This window comes from Lissotriton helveticus, chromosome 1_1 (assembly GCF_964261635.1).
Source record: "Lissotriton helveticus chromosome 1_1, aLisHel1.1, whole genome shotgun sequence".
Classification (NCBI taxonomy): Eukaryota; Metazoa; Chordata; class Amphibia; order Caudata; family Salamandridae; genus Lissotriton; species Lissotriton helveticus.
In genome coordinates this window covers 1,998,377,783-1,998,395,932 of record NC_136057.1, presented here as the reverse complement: position 1 = coordinate 1,998,395,932, position 18,150 = coordinate 1,998,377,783, and the positions used below count along the sequence as shown (strand labels likewise).

At 40.0% G+C, this 18,150-nt stretch overlaps 1 protein-coding gene across 1 annotated transcript in view; it reads left to right on the top strand.

The window, feature by feature from the left end:
- The window catches only part of SASS6 (SAS-6 centriolar assembly protein), a 208,140-nt gene that overhangs the window by 155,201 nt on the left and 34,789 nt on the right, over nucleotides 1-18,150 (top strand). Inside the window, exons 14-16 of the mRNA XM_078644440.1 lie at nucleotides 3,104-3,253; nucleotides 3,980-4,077; nucleotides 17,266-17,354. Of these exons, the coding sequence (XP_078500566.1) occupies nucleotides 3,104-3,253; nucleotides 3,980-4,077; nucleotides 17,266-17,354 (337 nt within the window). The remainder of the gene's footprint in view (nucleotides 1-3,103; nucleotides 3,254-3,979; nucleotides 4,078-17,265; nucleotides 17,355-18,150) is intronic.

The window sequence follows — 18,150 nt, the reverse complement described above, 5'->3', positions numbered from 1 at the left end:
ATTAATCCATTTCCTTTTTTTCTCTGGCATAATAACGAGGAACCTAGGTCTTTCTTTTGTATCTAACAAAAATGGGTTATACTATGAGGAGGATTGGGGCCTCGACGTCTCCTTCATGGTAAATCGGTATCCTGACTTTTTGTCGGCCTACCTGTCCTATTAAGAAAGAAGGTGCACTGAGGCCGAGGCCTAGGCCTATCCATGATGCAGAGATCCAGTACCACCTGCCCTCTGTGTTGAATTGGGGCTATTGCCCATGTCCCGGGTTGTTGACATAAAGTGGAGGTGGCAGTTCACAGATTGTTATGGATTAATAATCCTGCAAAGGTCTTTTTTCAGTTCCAGCGGGGTGTGCGGCCTACTGGCCCCACTAATGAAAAAGTGCTCCTTAAATGTAACACCCAGATCTTTGTGCTGTCATTTCTTATTTATATTGAATGCATGCATGTGTTTGGTGTAGAGGCTTAAACAAAACTCCATGTGATGGTGAGAGCCTGATTGCTGGGACCAGTGGGATCCATGCTGGATTACCTCAAGTTTATAATGGCACAAGACGGAAAATGGGATACAGTTCTACATTCAGTGAAAGTGTATTGTCTGCATTCCTAAATCTGAAGAGAGGAGACTGAAGTGAGGTAGAGTGAAGGCAGAGCTAATTGTAGAAACCATAGAAGTTTTATGAGGACCTTTGGTGGTTAATCCTCCTGAGCACTACAGTTTGGTTAACTGTGGGAAGTAAATGTGTCTGCACATTCTGATATAAAGGGTGAGGACTTTTCCAGGCAGAGTCTTCCCTTTTTGTTTCCCTGATTGCTCTTCGAGTAGGCTGAAAACAGCCAGGTGTAGAGTCGTCACACTTTATTGCCCCCATATTTTCGTATTCTTCTGCTTTGAGCGAACATCACCTACTGTGAGAGCCCTCAACTTGCACAAAAGTGGTCTGCACAGCAGCCAGGAAATGGTGTTTGAAAGGGACCCGCCTCAAACCAATTCCAGGCCTTTAGATCTGTGTGGAAAATGAGTCTAAACATTGGACCCAACTCACCCCGCTTCCAGTTCCAATTTCTTCTTGACCAAGGAAGGAAGTGCTCTGCAGAGTACTTAAAGAGCTGCTGTGAGATGAGGGTTTGTGTATGCATAACAGCCAGTCTGAACAACTTGCCTATGAAGTTTTGGGTCTGTCTAAAGCCTAGAAGCCTGCTGCCCGCTTTGACAAGAGAAGGAGAGTGCCAGGTTCTGCCTAAGGTGAGACTGTTCAGGAGGAGAAGCCCACTTAGTTCCATTCAGTTTGGAGCACCAAAATCAGCTTGGGCCACCGACCCAAGTTGTGAGGTGTCAACTGGGCTTCCTACATAGTAGATGTAGTGAACTTCGCAAAGTGAGACCCCTGCAGCATGATTGGAGGGGCTTGTACAGCTGCTGGTTTGATGTGTGGTGCACCATTGCCACGATCTACGTCACTGCTATAGCAAAGGACCTGCTCCACAGCCTGGAGGTACACTCACTTACAATCCCTTGCTGTATGGCACCTCACTGCCAGATCAACGTTGCTGCTGTACTGTGGGTCTTGTCCGACATGCCAGAGGTAACAGCTGCTGAAGAACAGCAACCACCAACCAGGCCTGCTGCACTGTTAGTTTCAAGCAGCCTGAGTGAAGAGCCCGACCAACATCTGTGTCCCGTGCCGCAGACTATGACGCTGACAGTACAATCTGGTCAAGCGCAACAGCCCACGTCACTCCAAGCTGTGTGTCCCCACTGAACAGGTAACTGAAGGTCTGAGATTAAAAGACTAAGAGACTTTGTCTTGATCACACAAAGTAAACCTGCCAATAGGAAGTTAACATTTGCCAGTGCACACTCTTGTGCTCAAGAACTGACTGGACGACCAACTGGTTACCTGTTATGGTGGTCGCTTAGTGAACCTGTGCCTATTTCTAATCATTGAAGATGTCCCTTTATCTCTGCTAAGTCACGGAAGATATATGGGGCACTCTAAAAGCTGGGGTAGGCCACCATAGATGGCTAAGGGTTTGACTAACGCCCATAGGTGGGTTCGTAAAACCTTTTAGCTGAACCACCATGTGTAATAGTCCTTTATTTTTACTTAGACAAACACTGGGTTAAATTGTAAATTATTTTGTTTGTCTGTTTGGCTGTTTGATTTTCTGTGAAGACTTTGACTGCTCACCCTCTCTAATTTCAGAGTTGAGTGTGGAAAGGTTGTACTTGGCCCTGATTGCAGAGCTACAGCAGGACAGATCCCATAGGCAAACCACCTCAACCACCACAGTCCAGAAGCCTCTATCTGTCAGGAGGCCACCCCACTAATGGGTGTGACAAGATTCAAACAATTGAATCGGAACCTGGCATCACTGTATGGGTTGCTTTGAATACACATACTTGATGGTCCTACGAACAAACCTTAGGTACTTTGCCACCTCTTGTGGACCTGTGAGCAAAATATTTAATAGGATCTGACACTGCTTTTGTAATTAAGTTGCCAACCCTCTTTCTTCTTATTGTGGTCAGTGAAAAATATTATGTCTTTAAGCCACAATTCATGGTTGTGCAGTGATTTCACGATTTTTAAAGTATGATGTAAGGTCCAAAACAAACCTAAACTGAAGAGCTGGTTAAAAGAAACTTTTTAATGAAAAGGAATATTGATTTTAATGACCGGTTATCTACCTTGAATTAAATTGCATGTTCAAATAAAAATTACTGTATATGATTAAAATAGTATTTTGCATCTTATTTCCACTATAGTTATCTCCTGTTGGTGTTGGGTGAAAAAGGTTCAAAATATATAATTCCCTTTTATGCAGTTTCTTTCAGTATATTTTACAGATGAAAATGCTGCTTTCAGTTTTGCTTCTCTTAAGTTCTTGGCTCATTAAACATTTAGGCTTTATAGCTTATTCTTGTTTGTTATTATTGAAGTGGTGTATTTTCTCAATGCCATTCCAGTTTGAGTCCACTTTTGTAAAAATAATTCTTCTAAGCATTTATGTATGGGTTTTAAAAGGTTGAGAAGCAATTACAGTCCTCATGTTTTTTTTTATTGATCCCAACTTTGCCCATCTTTTTTGTTTTTGTGCAGCCTGAAAATAGGCAATATATCACCAACTCAGGACCTAACTATCCTGCCTCCTCTGCAGTCCCCTTCAAAAATTCCTTCCCGCAAGCGTTTTCGACCAACATTGCCAGTCAACACTCAGCGTATGCACATGCTCAAGGCTCTGGACCAAAGGCAGGCATTTTAGTTTACTGCACTTGATACTTTATAAAATAACTTTTTTTTTAGTTATTTTGTTTTCTGACTAACTCTGTAATGTATAAATTTACTGGACCACTTTTCTGTAAATTGCATGTTTAAATGATAATACATTTCAGCCATCATATGCGTAATGTAAATGGTAAATGTAAACCTAGGAAAGCAAAAAATTCTCTGAGTCTGAACTTTGATTGTTTTGAAAATAGCCATACGTTGTCATGAATTCACAAAAATGGGACTAGTTTTTTTTTTAAAGACAAGTGCATTTGCTTATGGAAAATATATTTAAACATTTGTGGGAATATGTACTCCTTCTTTAAATTAAAACTTTTAACGTTCCCTTGAAGAAATCCACAAAATTTGAATTTAAGAGTATGGTATTTTTGGCAGACTGTATATCAAATAAAGAGAATTAAAACTATTGTTATAAACTGACTTCTATAAAAGACTGATTTTAATTTGTCACTTAATTTCCTTAACAATACCCTTTTCCTTAACCACACAAATGTACTCTCAGGGTTGAGTAATTAGAAATTAAACTTTATTTATGCAGAGATGTCACTGGCCTAGAAATGCTAAATTCAAGCACTTCTTTAACTTTATATATCCTAGAATCTAGGTTAATGAAGGTAGTGTGAATGCTGTTGAATGAGATATTTTAAAGATTTGTACTAATGCAAGTTTTGTTCACTATTTGCACAGGTTCAATTAAATATGCCTTTTCCAAGACCAAATGCATTTTCGCCTGAAATTCAGACCGGATTTAGTGCTGCAACAACCCGTACAACAAATAAAGAAAAGTGAGTGCCTCATTTTGTTTTTAAAGTTAATCAGTTTGCATATGGTTGTGTTGCTCCCTGGAGAAGTCAAAATGGGTATGTCTAATCACTTACCATACTGCTGTTGGCAAAGCCTGCTGCTTTAGAATGGATCAGTGAAGTGATTACTTTGCAGAGGCAACATGCTGTCTATCTTGGAGAAGACCACTGTTGTATTTTCCTTCACGGAATTCCCTTTTAATTTCTGATGAAAATGAATCAACTGCATTGCATGGACATGCTTTCTTTTTCTGCATCACTTTATAGGGAGGCAGTACATTCATCGGATCCTAAACATTGGCCTAACTTGACATTTTTTATGGCATCCATTACCTAGATTTCATTCTATGTCTATCTGTATTTAGAGCCAACTAAATATTTCTATATTTTCCTCATTTCCTTTTCTTTCTGTTATATATAGCAAACTCATCTGTTGTATCAACACAGGTTGTTGTCTTCTCTCTGCCTTTTTAATGACTTTTTAGTTTTGTGTTTCTTAGCTTAAAGACAATTCATCAATATCCTTTCAGTTTCGCTGCATAAATGTAAGACGTTTACTGTGTTCTGTAGGAGTCAGTGGCCCGCTAGGTAAAATTTTGATGTATTCATGTTTGGACAGTTTCAGTACATCTAACTATTTTGGAGTGGAATATCTTAAGTAAGTCTTTATAGATACTTGTTTCTGCTTTGCAGCTGAGTTAGTTTTTGCATTCTCAGTCTTTTTATCGTTTTTGTAGTCTGTTGGGGGTCTCATAAAAATTTGATTAATGATGGATGTTTCTTCTGCCAGATTCCTCACCTCTTGAATATCACAGGTGCCAGACTGGATCTCGAAACTTCTGAACTAAATAGCCTGCGCTGGTAGGTGGCGCTGGCTCAATTACGATGCAGAAAGCGAGGTTTTGGTGGTGTTAAGCAAGCCAAATTGCACCCACCTGGGTGCCATGACGCCAAATCCTTTTTCCACCCTACTTCGCACGGATCTGGGGCTTTCTTCTATCCGGTTTTCTCCTAAGAGATTTACTCATTTGACAAAAAGTGGGTTTTTGTGCAGCGTATTAGGGATGTTTCCCCATAAAAATTGTCATTGTTCATTCCCTGTCAGCCTGTGGCAGACACATCAAGTTCAGATCCACATGAGGACTGTCTAGTGTTTGAGTTTCAGGTGTGATTCCAGAATATGCAACTGATGTTGCAGCATGCTTCCAAATGCCATCAAGGAATGCAAGGCCAAGTTATTCATGACCCATTGTACTCAACAGATCCTGATCAATCGCGTAATCTGTTTCCATCTCACCCCTGGTAGAATTCCAATTATCTGGCGTTCCAAAATGCCGGCGGACTAAACGCTTTCCAGACATTGATATAGACCAACCTCCAGGTCCGGTCTCTGTAATTTTGCCTCTGTTCCACCCAGTGCGTAAGAAGGTGGCTGGCTTACTAGACCAACCTCTTCCATCTGTGGGACTAAAGTCCAATGTTTTGATAGCCATTCTGAAATCACCCACATCAGCATAACTGCTCCTACCTTTTGACGACAGCCCGATCTGTGCCTGCTGTGAAAAGATCTATGCTAAGAACATACAGACAAACAAGAGGGGGTCATCCGTCTTGGGAGAGCTTGTAGTACAGGCCTCTTCGTGTGGCAAACAGAACTTGAAATGCTACCCAACACACCTGCCTGACAGAGATTCAAACAAATTTGAAGGACTTGGAAAATAGGCCTTGCATTACTTAGTTTAGCATTTCGTTCTCTGTGTCCCAAGCATTCTGGGACAATACACACATGCCTTACGGTACATGGTAGCAATTGTAGTGCCCAATCTCCAGGTAATCTAAATGATAATTTCAGCACGTTTGTCTGTTATGGCCAGGATGCATAGAGAACCCCCCGTGAGAGCTTGTTTGGATATTTCAAGTCCATGGTCAGGGATATGGTTCATCTGTCTCCCTATGCATACCTGCCTGGTTGAGAGCTCCAGATTTTTCTTAAGAAGTCCAATCCACAGTAATGGACATGCTGCTATTAGAGTTTGACTCTTTGGATACAAAGTGGGCACAGCACTTTAACGACTTAAAGCAGAAAGAACCACAGCCTGTTAGGCCTTCAGTCACACCATAGAGACTAATTCTTTGACTTTTTAAAAGGCCTCTTATTCTAGCAGCGTCGGATTACCCAGGTTCTTCTGCAGCAACAACAGCACCGCCTTGTCAGAGGTCCGCAAAGGAAGGAGACCGGCATTCTCAGCAGCTCTCCTCACCTTCTGGACATCCTGGGAACACTGTTTAGCTTGCCTCCAAAGAAGAATGTGCACACCATTAGAGGCCAGGTTTCCTCTTTTCTGCAGGCTGGGAGAGGCGGGACTTCAGATGCCCTGCTGTCCTGAATTTCTCTTTTCAGCACAGAATTTATCCCAATGGCCTCAAAAAGGCTCTTGGACTTGGTTTATTCTGTATCTACTTCACCCACGAGCATGGGTAAACGCAAATTAAGTTTGGCCTCGTGGGCTGGCTTACTTCCGTGTAGTGGCAAAAATATAATGACGCTTCTTACTTTAGCGGTGGGGTCTTTCATGGAAGAAATTAGTGCTGCTGAGGTGAAACATAGCCTTGGTACCCAGGCAGTTGGTCACCATGAGTGAGTGACTGGTATTCGTTATGATGCTGTGGATCCTGCCACCTCGATTGTACCAAACTGCTCTCCAACAGGTCTCCCTCTATCTAACTGTAGGCAGGACCTACCTATATCAGGTTCCCACCACTTTTCAAGCGCAAATGATGGGCGGCACTCCTTAAATGGATCCATGTCAGCCCCTATGGCAGCTGTTAAGAAGAAACGCCTTGCCAGGGGTTCTTTGCCTCAGTCAATCAACCTCCCCCCTCTGTCATCCCAGGTTGTTCATAATCTGAGGATCATTGTATTGTGTTTGTTGAAAGGCTTATAGAAAGACTTGCAGAAAATGTGTCGGCCGACCATGAAACTTTGGTTGTTTCCACTGCCCTTTCCTGTTAAGTCAGACTTTCCAAGATTGAGGATGGTATTACAAGCAGGGGGTGGGGTGGGGATGTGGACTTTTAAAGTCTCCTTGGCTAATGAATCTGTCAGAAGAGATCCCCCAGTTTTAGTTTCCATGGAACAGAGTTTTAATTCAGCTATTGCTTGAGAGAGGGCTTTGCCTACAGCTACTTCTCCCCAGCGGAGGGCTCTGTGCCATCCTGACCCGTCTTTGAACCAGTGTGTCAGTCGGGAAGCTCGCATGATGTGAGGTCTATTACCACAAATTCCATCCATGGTTTTTAATTTTTTTTTTTGCTACAGGCGGATTCACGTTTATTACTACCAAGGGAAGGCCTTGGATTCTCATCTTTGCCCATCCCCATAATTGGTGCTGCATCTAGTGAGGCATACAGTAAAGATTTGTTTTCTTCTTGGTCCTCTAATTGCCTTGTAATTTAGGCTTATCTGCTGCTCCTACATCTTATGTTATTATTCTGGCATATATGTCCCCTTATTGGCTCCTAACAGTAGAAGGCTATATGTGTTTGAAGAATAAGGCGGTTCATTGGATTAACGAGCATTTGGGTATGACCGATAGTTGTTCAAGTCCATTTTAATGGCTAGGACAGTTCTATGAATTCAGTTCAATTCATGACACTTATAGAGCGTAAGAGGTGTTCCGGCGCTAGCAGAGAGCTCCAAAGATAGAACCTAAGGGTATGGACCTAGATACCCAATAGACCGGAGTCGAAAAGCAAGGTTTTGCAACCTGTGTCTGAAAACACTCCGAGGGACTACCAATGCTGGCTGAGCGGAAGAGCATCTAGGTAATCTAGGCATGGTTAGGTCCTCAATTTAAAACCTTTCATGGTGATTTTGTGGTAGTGAATTTTGATAATCCCCACACCGTAGGTTTTCTGTTGTCACAGTTTCCAGATGGACCTGGGCCACTTGCTAAAATTAGTCTTCTTCCCTTAGGTTATTTTTATAAACTTGCCCCTCTTTTGTCCTCTTTATTCTACGCCTAATTTGTTTTAGGTTGCTTCTGTTGCTCCTTCAAACATAAGTTCTAGGCCTGCCTAAGAGAGTAGCTTACCCACTACTAACAGATCTACCCCATGAGAACCTTGTCTGAAATTTACATCCACCTCATTCCCCCAAGACCATGCCTGCTTGTAAGATTGATTCCCCGAATAGTATTCCTCTTTTGAGTTGGATTGTTGCAGGGCTTATAAACAAAAGAGGTAATAAGGATTTTTTACTTTGCTACAAACTAATTTGTCTACAGGAATCATGGGATACCGATACCAAATTTTATCTGGATGGCTATATTTCGTACTTTGTTCCTGCTACTCCTTCATCTCATGCGAGGGCCAGAGTGGGGCCTTCTTAGTCTGGTGTCTTTGTCTTTAAGTTTTTGCATAGTGTTACCTACCAGCTCCCCAAATCTAGCCTCTTTTGTTGACAGTTCCTGTTTGTCCTTGTATATTGTTAGTTAATTTCTATAATGCATTTTCACAGACAGGCAGTCAAGGGCATGTTTTGAAGAGCTTTCAAATCCATGTTAGGTAATAACTTTATTACCTTAGCTTGCAATTCTAATCTGCATCCTTGTACAAGAGGGTGCTTGTCACAACATTCTGCAATGAATGACTCTCCCTCGGAGGTCTTACATTTTTTGCATCTGTCCAAGGGTAATTTTATGAACCTGTTCTTTACGGAGTATAATATAGTTTCTATTTTTACTGCTACGACTAAGACTCAATCTGATGTGGTTGTTGCTGCTTTTATTGGGAGAGGTGCTGCTAGTGTTATTTATTCCAGCTCTCATTTATTCATCTATGGTCCATTTTATGTTACATTTTGAGGTGGTCTGGTGTCCATTGAGTGATCACAGTCCTTTAATGGCTTTTTTCAGCTGAGACTGATAATGTTCCTCCTAAGTGCTGTATCATGTATACTGCCGTTTTCCATCTAAAAGGCTGTCACTTCAAGATGAGTTCTGTTTGAATTGTGATTCTTCTGATTTGGTTATTTTATATTAATTATCTATTGTATGCAATAATATTACATTCTCTTGACTTCTAATTCTATTTCCAGGGTCTCTAAGCCCCTTAAATGGTTTGACGCAAACTGTTCTAAGATCGTCTTTTAATGGATGCTTTGAGGTCTGTTCCTAGGGATCTCCAAAATGTTACTTTCTGTCGTTTTTCATATAGAAGAATATTAAAGTAGCATAAACAGTCTTTGCTTAAGGTGGCTAGGGAGGACCTGCTTCTTGCTAGTAGGTACTGTGATAACTCTTTGTTTTGGGAGATTATTAATCTCTCTGTTATGAAGCCTGCCTTCGACCCTGTTTTACTTTGTACTATCTCACCTGAGCTCTGGGTCAAACATTTTGAGCATATTTATGGTGGGCCTGGTTTTACTTCTAAATCTTGTAATTTTTCTCAGTTTACTGTTCCTATTGTTCCTCTTACCTTCTTGCATGATGAGGTTTACAAGGCCATTCAGGCACTTTCCTTTAATAAGGCTCCTGGTCCTGACAGAGACACCATAGATGTTTTTAAATCAAACCTAACACTCTGATCACCCTTTATCTCAATGTGGTTGCCAAACATTCTATTCCTAAATACTGGTCCTATTCAGTGATGTCCCTGTTTTTAAAAAGGGTAGCCAGGCCTACCCTAAATGCCTTCGCCCAATGTCTTTGATATGTTGTGTGTTAAGATCTTTGGTCAAGTAGTCTTGAACAGATTAGTGAATTGGGCTCTTGAAAGTTCTGTTCTATCGGGCATTCAGTATGGGTTTCGACCCGGTTTATGGACCGATTTGATTATTCATAAATATACAATGACCAAACAAGTGGCTCCTCACTTGGCATTCATGGACTTGAGCTCTGCTTTTGACAATGTTATAGAGACAAACTATGAGATATTATATTGCTTCTTAGGGTGAAATTGAATGTAGTTTCTCTTTTGCGTTACCTTCGCTTTAATATGTCTGCTGCTGTTCATTTTGGGTCTCAGGAGGAATGCACTGTTCACTTTAATCTGAATCGGGGGGATTCAACAAGACTGCATATTGGCTCCATTTTTTTTTACCCTCTATATTAATAACCTGGAGAAGGTGTTAATTGAGTGGGGGTACAGACATGCCTCGTATTGGCAATAGTTCTGTTTCAGTGCTGCTTTATGCAGGCGATGCATCCCTTATTTCTAGACCTGCTTTGGGGTTGGATTGTCTCCTTAACTTTTGTAATTTTTATGGACAGCCTTGATTTAAAGACCAACTTTTCCAAGTCTCACGTTATGGTGATAGGCCGTCAGTCTACAAAGTCAAGAACCTTTAGGGTGCATAATAATATTATTAGTCTTGTTAAATTTTTTCTTACCTAGGTGTTCAAGTTGACTTTTCCATGATGTAGTCCCTTTTGGAAATTCTGCAGTAAGTATTACTTTCACTAGGAGCATTACTTCTGTCTTTGGTTTTGCAAATAGGCTGGGGCACAAATCAATTAAGACTCTGCTTGATATTTATAGTGCTTAGTGTGTCCCAGTGGCTGCCTATGAAAGTGACATATGGGGTTATGTAGATACTTGGCTCTCTTAGTAATTGAGATAACATTTCTAAAAATACTGTTATGACTTCTCCACAGTACTTCTTCTTTCGTTCTTCATGAGGAACCTTTTTTGATGTTTCTAGGGAATAGCCTACAGATATGGCCGCTTCTTTAGCTATCTGTGTGGCTACACCCCGAGAAAAGTTTCAAACGACTGGTCTTTAAAAATTGCTTGCGTTTGGATCTAGTAGCTAATATCTCATGGTTAAACCACATCAAAGCTAGTTTTAGCAAACTTGGCCATCCTGAAATGTTTAGTAATTTGGACTTAATTGCCCAAAGTGCTATTGCCTGGGCCAAAGTAGTTTTAAGGCTTTGAGAGAGATAGCCTTGCTCTGTACAAAACGTATGTGTAAACGTAAGTCCCGTTGCCAAGAGCCTTATTTACCTTTCATGTTGAACCACCATTGTTTTTTATTGACTTGTTTTAGATTGGTTCTTAGTCACCATTTGTTGACCATCCCTCGCGGTAGTTCACCTGAGTCTGTTTTTATTCCATGTCGATGTGATGGCATTTCACCAATACTACAGAAGTTACCACATGACCTATATACTTTTCATTATATACATGGTTTACATAAATTTACTTTGTTCATGCACAATAGAACTGATGAATTTCATTTTCATTTTATTATTTCATCATTCTTTTGTTTGTCATTTGTACTTCTTATAAATTCATCATTTTTTATTTAATCATTTTCATTTCTTAAAAATATTTTTCTCTTTTTTTTGTATATATTATTTTGTGAAAGATACATATTCCAACAAGTACACAAAATTATTACAAAAAGGAAGAAGAAACCCTGGATAATACGAACACAAAAAATGCAATATCAATCATTCACTCACATTCATTCAAATCCTATTACCATCCACACATTCCATACAAAAATGCAGTATCTGGACAAATCTTGACATAACCAGGCAGAGTTAGAATTTTTACTGCCTGAATTAATAACCATAAGATGAAAAGAATGGGTTCCACGCAAGGTCGACGCGCGTTTCGGTGGGTTCTGTACCACCTTCTTCAGGACCTATGCAGATACAAACATTTCTTAACACAACATAAGCCAGGGAATCTGAAATCACAAAAAACATAAAAATTGTTGTGCAAGTATTCTGAACATCATTCTTCAAAAAGACATTTAGTACACTTTTGCGTTTTGAGTTCACTGATGGCCACACAGCAATGCAAAAGTCTCCAAATCGAGTAAAGTTAAAAAGTAGAACTGTGATTCAAGATAGATTAGAGTAACAGAGTTTAAACTAACACCAAGTAGATTAGATTCAAACCATGAAAAGGAGAGAATAAAGCACTACGAGTGTCCTAAAATTATCAAAAGTTAACCATATAGGTGACTTCCTTCCACTCCAAAGCATTTTGGTGAAGAGGATATTATGGACTAGGAGAAAAAATAAGACTTGAACACTAATCACCACTGTGGCATGCCTAAATCCTAAAATCAAGGACATCTGCACTTACTATTCTTTCGCAAGGCGTATGTCTTACAGTCTTCTTTAAAATTCAATTTGCGATATTCCTCATTTCAATAGTCTCAGTATACATCAAGGAATATAAATTCCTAAGAAATGTAAGAGCAAAAGTTATAAAAGCTCTGTTTTTATATAACCTCAATGATATTTATACTCATAAAAGACATACTTCCATTGTTTTGTGGAACCCATTTTGGACAAGTTCATCCGGCTTTGTTCTACCTCATGTTAATATCTGATTCGAAGATCTGTTTTTATGTGACTAACTCTTTATCGGGCGCAGTCCATTTACGGAAAAAAATATTGCTTGTATGAAATTCTATGTTTTATTGTTTTTATCTTTTATGGTTTCTTTTTATAAACCGAATAAAGATTTTGACCTCAAAATGTAATATATATATATATAGCCGATTGAGGAAATACAATGTTATTTTTATTGCAGATTATTAAAGAATGTGACATTCACAATTGACCTTGAATAGTTTTATTCTCTTCCAGGGGATACTCATTAATAGTCATAAGCACTGAATAATCTCCGCCCATGAGCGGGAACCCGGAACATATAATAAAATATATATGTGTAAATATATAATAATAGTACATAGTACTAAACAAATTATACACATATATATGTATAACCAATAGAAATGCAGCCCAATATAACCCATAGGCTAATAAAGCCATAATTACATATTTGGACAGAGCAAAGACTTTGAGACAGTCAGACCGTTTGTTCATTAACTATGGTCCTGTTAATACAGGCTCTGCAGCATCTAAGAGGTCCATTGCTATATGGATTGTTTCTTGTATCCTTCTAACTTATCAGTTGTCAAATAGGTCTTTGTCAGGAAGACCAAAGGCACATTCTACACGAGGGAAAGCTTCTACCATAGCTCTTCTTAGAAATGTTTCTATGGCAGAAATTTGTAAGGCAGCTACTTGGCGTTCTGTGCATACTTTTACTCGCCATTAATGCCTTGACTCAGACACACAGGCAGATGCACAAGTACTCTCAGGAGTAGTAGAACGATGCCTACTGCGTTCCCTAGAGCGCGAACGCCTTCGCACTGGAGATATGGATCTCCTTGGAGACCCACCAGCCGGTGGTCTCGAAGCCTCCATAGTCAGTGGTCTTTGATTAGGTCTTGGCTGTATCTTCCAAAGACTGATGTGCTCTAGCCCTCTTGGAGACATACCTGCAGGTGGTGTTTTACGCACCGGAGAGCCCTCCGGGGAAACCTGCACAATCTGCATTCACTACGAAGAAGAAGAAGCAGACGAGGAAGTATTCCCAACTGAATGTGGAGACCCAGAAGCTGGAGCCTGCACCTCTCTGGGGACCAACTGTCTTTCTCCTGACGCTGACTTTCTTGACATCGAGTCAGAATGAGCCACCAATGAAGAATCTTGGTGTGGAGAGGTTCCGACCACTGGAGATCTGTTCACCGATGCCCTTGACTGCAGGTCGTGTGAAGCAGATCTTGGAGGGTCATCCAACACCCTCGACGCTGATTCAGACCTCGACAAAGACCTATGAGAGGTCCGAGAGGTTGATCTAGAATGCCTCGACGTCGACCGTGAGACGAGCAGCGGAGACCTTGACGTCGACTTCCTCGACGTCGGACATTCTCTCGAGGCCGACTGGACCATCTCAAACCTCGAGCCCGAGGCATGCCTCGACGTCGATCCAGGTCTCGACGGTAATCTGGATCGTCTTCTCTTTTCAGGTCTCGACGTCGATCTGAACTTCTCTCTCGACGTTGATCTAACTCTTCCTCTCGGCGACGTTCGCACTCTCTCTCTCTCGACGTCGAACGCCTTGCGCTCGACGTCGTCCTCACAGCAATAGACACCAGATGTCTCGACGTCGATACACTTCTCGACGGCAACCTCGATCTCCGCTTCGACACCGACTTATGCCTCACCGGCGATGTCTTTGACATTGATGCAGTTTTCGCTTCCTGATGTCGTTTTTTCTTGCTTTTACCTTAAGAGAAGCAGATCTTCAACGTTTTGAATGAGAAGCTGACCTTCCAGATGACAAAACACTCTTTTCCCCCTTTTCACAACGTCCTTCTCTCTCCATAAGCCCCAAAAGCTGAACCTTTTCTCTAGCTTTCAAAGTTCTGCTAGAAAGCTTGAGACAATGGTAACATTTTTCCACATCATGTGTGGAAGGAAGACAAACCACACAAACAGAATGAGGATCTGTTTTGGACATCTTCTTCCCACAGGAAGGACACTTATAGAATAAAGGTGGCATAACTGACTAGAATTTTTCTAAAGACTTAGTCAGAAAAGGTAGAAAAACACCACCAAAAGCCAATACTGTCAGAAAAGACAGGAAAAAACCAAATTCTGACTGAAAACAGTCAAATTCAGCCGAGCTCAAGTTCCAGGTTCCTCACAGAACAAGCCGGAAAAAAGAACTGACCTAACTGTCACCTGTGGTGCATGATGGGAACAGAGTTCCCCTGGAGGCCTTAAAGGCAAAGTGTTCAGATTTTCTGAGGCCTTAAAGGCGAGGTGTCAGTCTGATTTTCTGTACAGGGATAGTTTTTCTGTATGCAGCCTTCTTAGGCTAATTGCCTTTTATTACAAATTCTTTGATGAAAATGAAAGATTTTTTGCTGATTATGGAATGCTTTTGAGGCTCATGCCTTTTTTATTGCATTGTTTATATGGTTTATTTTCATACTGCAGAAAATATGTAATTATGGCTTTATTAGCCTATGGGTTATGTTGGGCTGCATTTTTATTGGTTATACATAAATATGTGTATAATTTGTTTAGTACTATGTACTATTATTATATATATTTAAACATATATATATATATATATATATATTTTATTATATGTTCCGGGTTCCCGCTCATGGGCGGAGATTATTCAGTGCTTATGACTTTAATGAGTATACCCCGGGAAGAGAACTAGGATTACAGGTAAGTAACTAATCCTTGCTGTCAAACAAAGGTTCAAAGTGCCTTGCTTACCTGCTTTGTTGTGTGCATGATATTCTCTATCAATATATACATATGCATTTTTTATTCCTTTCTCTTCCCTCCCTTCATTCTTGCGTTATCTTAAGTTTTTTACGTTATCTCAGTACCCTTTATTATTATTTTCTAGGTATTCCAAGTTCTGTAAATGTGAAAATAAACCAGGCAATATATGAGGTGTATTAGGAAGCTGTCATTATTACTGTATTGTTTATTTTGTTTGTCAACCATATATAAGAACATCCTTTGTAACTGTGGAAACAATATATGTTGCACTGTTTCGCGCGGGACTCCACCGACAATGCATTTCTACTATGCAGGGCTAACCGACTGTTCCCACACCTTGTCCTGATGATGGCCTCTCATATATAGAAGTCGAAACACCATCGACTGTAGACATATCAACTCCTATTTTGTAATATACAAGTAGCCACAGGAGTCAAACGTTTTGTTGCTTTTAGATGAGGTTTGTTTCTTCATCACTCACTTATCACTGCACGTTTTCTCACTTAACTGTGAGCCCTGAATCTTGCATTACACTACCAAAAGATTTTAAATGCTTCAATAATGTACAGTGAATAAATACATTGAAATAAAACATCGTGTATCTGTCTGCTCTGTTTGTCCTGGTGGACTAATAATTGTCTGGCCTTAACATTAACTTAGACCTTTTTGTCTCTTGCTTATTTGAATAATTGCTTAAGTGAATCATCTTTTTTACAATGCGGGTTATTACCCCCAGGTTCTCTGTAAATTGTTGGTTTTCTCTTGATTTATAATACAAATCTTACATATACCAAGCACAATAGATATGCCATTTTGGCAGCTTTCGTTTCATACCCAATTACACTAGTCACCAAAATATACCACTAAAACACATACTAAATATTAAGTCTTAGATCGCTGGAGAATTTTGATAAACAAAATTCACGGATGTCCAACATCAGTAGTATGCCGCATTTGGGAGCATCTAATTAGTATGTATCCCACTCGTGACTATGAGACACTTCAAAGGCAACGAAATAGATTGGATTTTATATCCTATATGCAGCTATCTTAAATACAGCGCATTAGACTGAATATCCTGCATTCTTCTAACGCAGATAAGATACGCTACACATCTAACGACACTATGCTTGGATGAATTATAACCATGGGGCATGTTACTCGACAAAAATACACAAGCATTCTTTAAAAAAAATCCTAAACAGAACATAAATCAAAGCCTCAGTGAATAAGACCTGTACCCCCACAGTTCGATACCTATGATTAAATATTTCCATCTAAGTCGTGCTCACAGCCTTAAACCATACAAACACAACTGATTATGGCCAGCAATAATACATTCAGAATCATGTCAATAGACTGCACTATTCAAATGACAATAACAGAAAATTGCCTGACAATAGAATGGGGCAGACTTCTTCTAATCAATAAGGTATACAATTCCGGAAATTAGTATGTTTCTTCCACTCTGTGTGCAGAAAATACGAAATGTACAAATTAATAAGTATTTTTAATAGGCTCCTCGGATTTCGCCCTATTGTAAATATATATATGGAGAAACGTAGTGTAATATGCTATTTATTACCACTGTTAGGTTCCCTTCGCTCAACTGTGGTTCTAAATAAAAGATTACACTATGCACTTCTGCTTATGATTTATGTCACGTCATTTCTCATTTTTATTTGTTTTGCAAACTTTGTTTAGCGAAAACTATGACGGGGCATAAATGTGTGCAGTATGATAAATTCACACTGAAGATGCCTGTGATTTTTTTTTTTTTTTTTAAGTGAGTTGTTTCCCCGAGTAATGCTTTTGTGGCATGCAATCTAGGAGGCAGTAAACTGTGTTTTATTATGTCAACTTGTCTGTACTGTTGCACTACACTTGATATTGACTTTTGCACTCTAGGAATAAATGCACCGATGAGTTTTTATTACAGTTGCTCTTAATGTCACGTTATTCAGCCACATTCATTTTCACTGCTTTGGTTAGAGCAGGAGCGAGAACACCAATTTATAATAAATTGTTTTTTTTTCTCTTTTTTCAACAGTGAACCTTTCGGACTGGAACTAAAATACATTAAGAAACGAGATGATAGCATTCCATTACGAGGACTGAGCCAAAACACAATCCATTCTGGTAAGCCGATGTGAACGTACTGAAGATGCACCAATTATTTTGTTTGTGTCATTTTGTTAAGAATTTTTTTGGGATGCGGAACAAGTTTGTCAGGTTTTTTTGTTTTTTTTAAATTTATTTTTATTAGTTTTTCACAATACAAAAATATAAAGAGATGTGACATATAACGAATTGGCAGTTATACGGGCGAGCAAGTTGGGTTACAGGATTTGCATTTGTCTGCCCAGCATTTCTTCAGTAGCCCTTAAAACATTTAACATTAAACATTGAACGTATAGGTAATTGCGTGTTTGCACGTGCTTGTTCTTAAAGACACAACATAGACGTGTTTGATTCTAGCAGTCCTGTTTCTCCGTGGAAGTGAAAGGATATAGTCATTTCAAAGTTCAGTCGCGCTTGTACAATCGCTTCTTGTGCTTCGATATGTAGGTCCGCACTCTTCTATGCTTGATTCTAACATTCCCTGAGGTAGTGTTGTTTGTGCAAAGGTTTTGGGTGTTTTCATGAGGTAGATATCTATTGAGGCTCCGGAGTCTTATCGTGCGTCTGTGGGGTAAGTTCTTCTATGCGTCCGGGGTTTTGGAGTTCTCTTAGGGTAAAAAAAAAATAAACTGTTTGTAAAGTCAAGTGATTCTGTCCTGCGTTTCTTTAGGCACTGGCGGTTTGCCATTTGCGATTCTGCTTATTCAGCGGTGGGGTCTGGAGAGGCACTTCTCTTGCTGGTTGGTGTTGACATCTCCATAGCCTGAGTTTTTGGGCCTTCTAGGTACCGGGCTAGTTCCATGGGGTCGTCGTA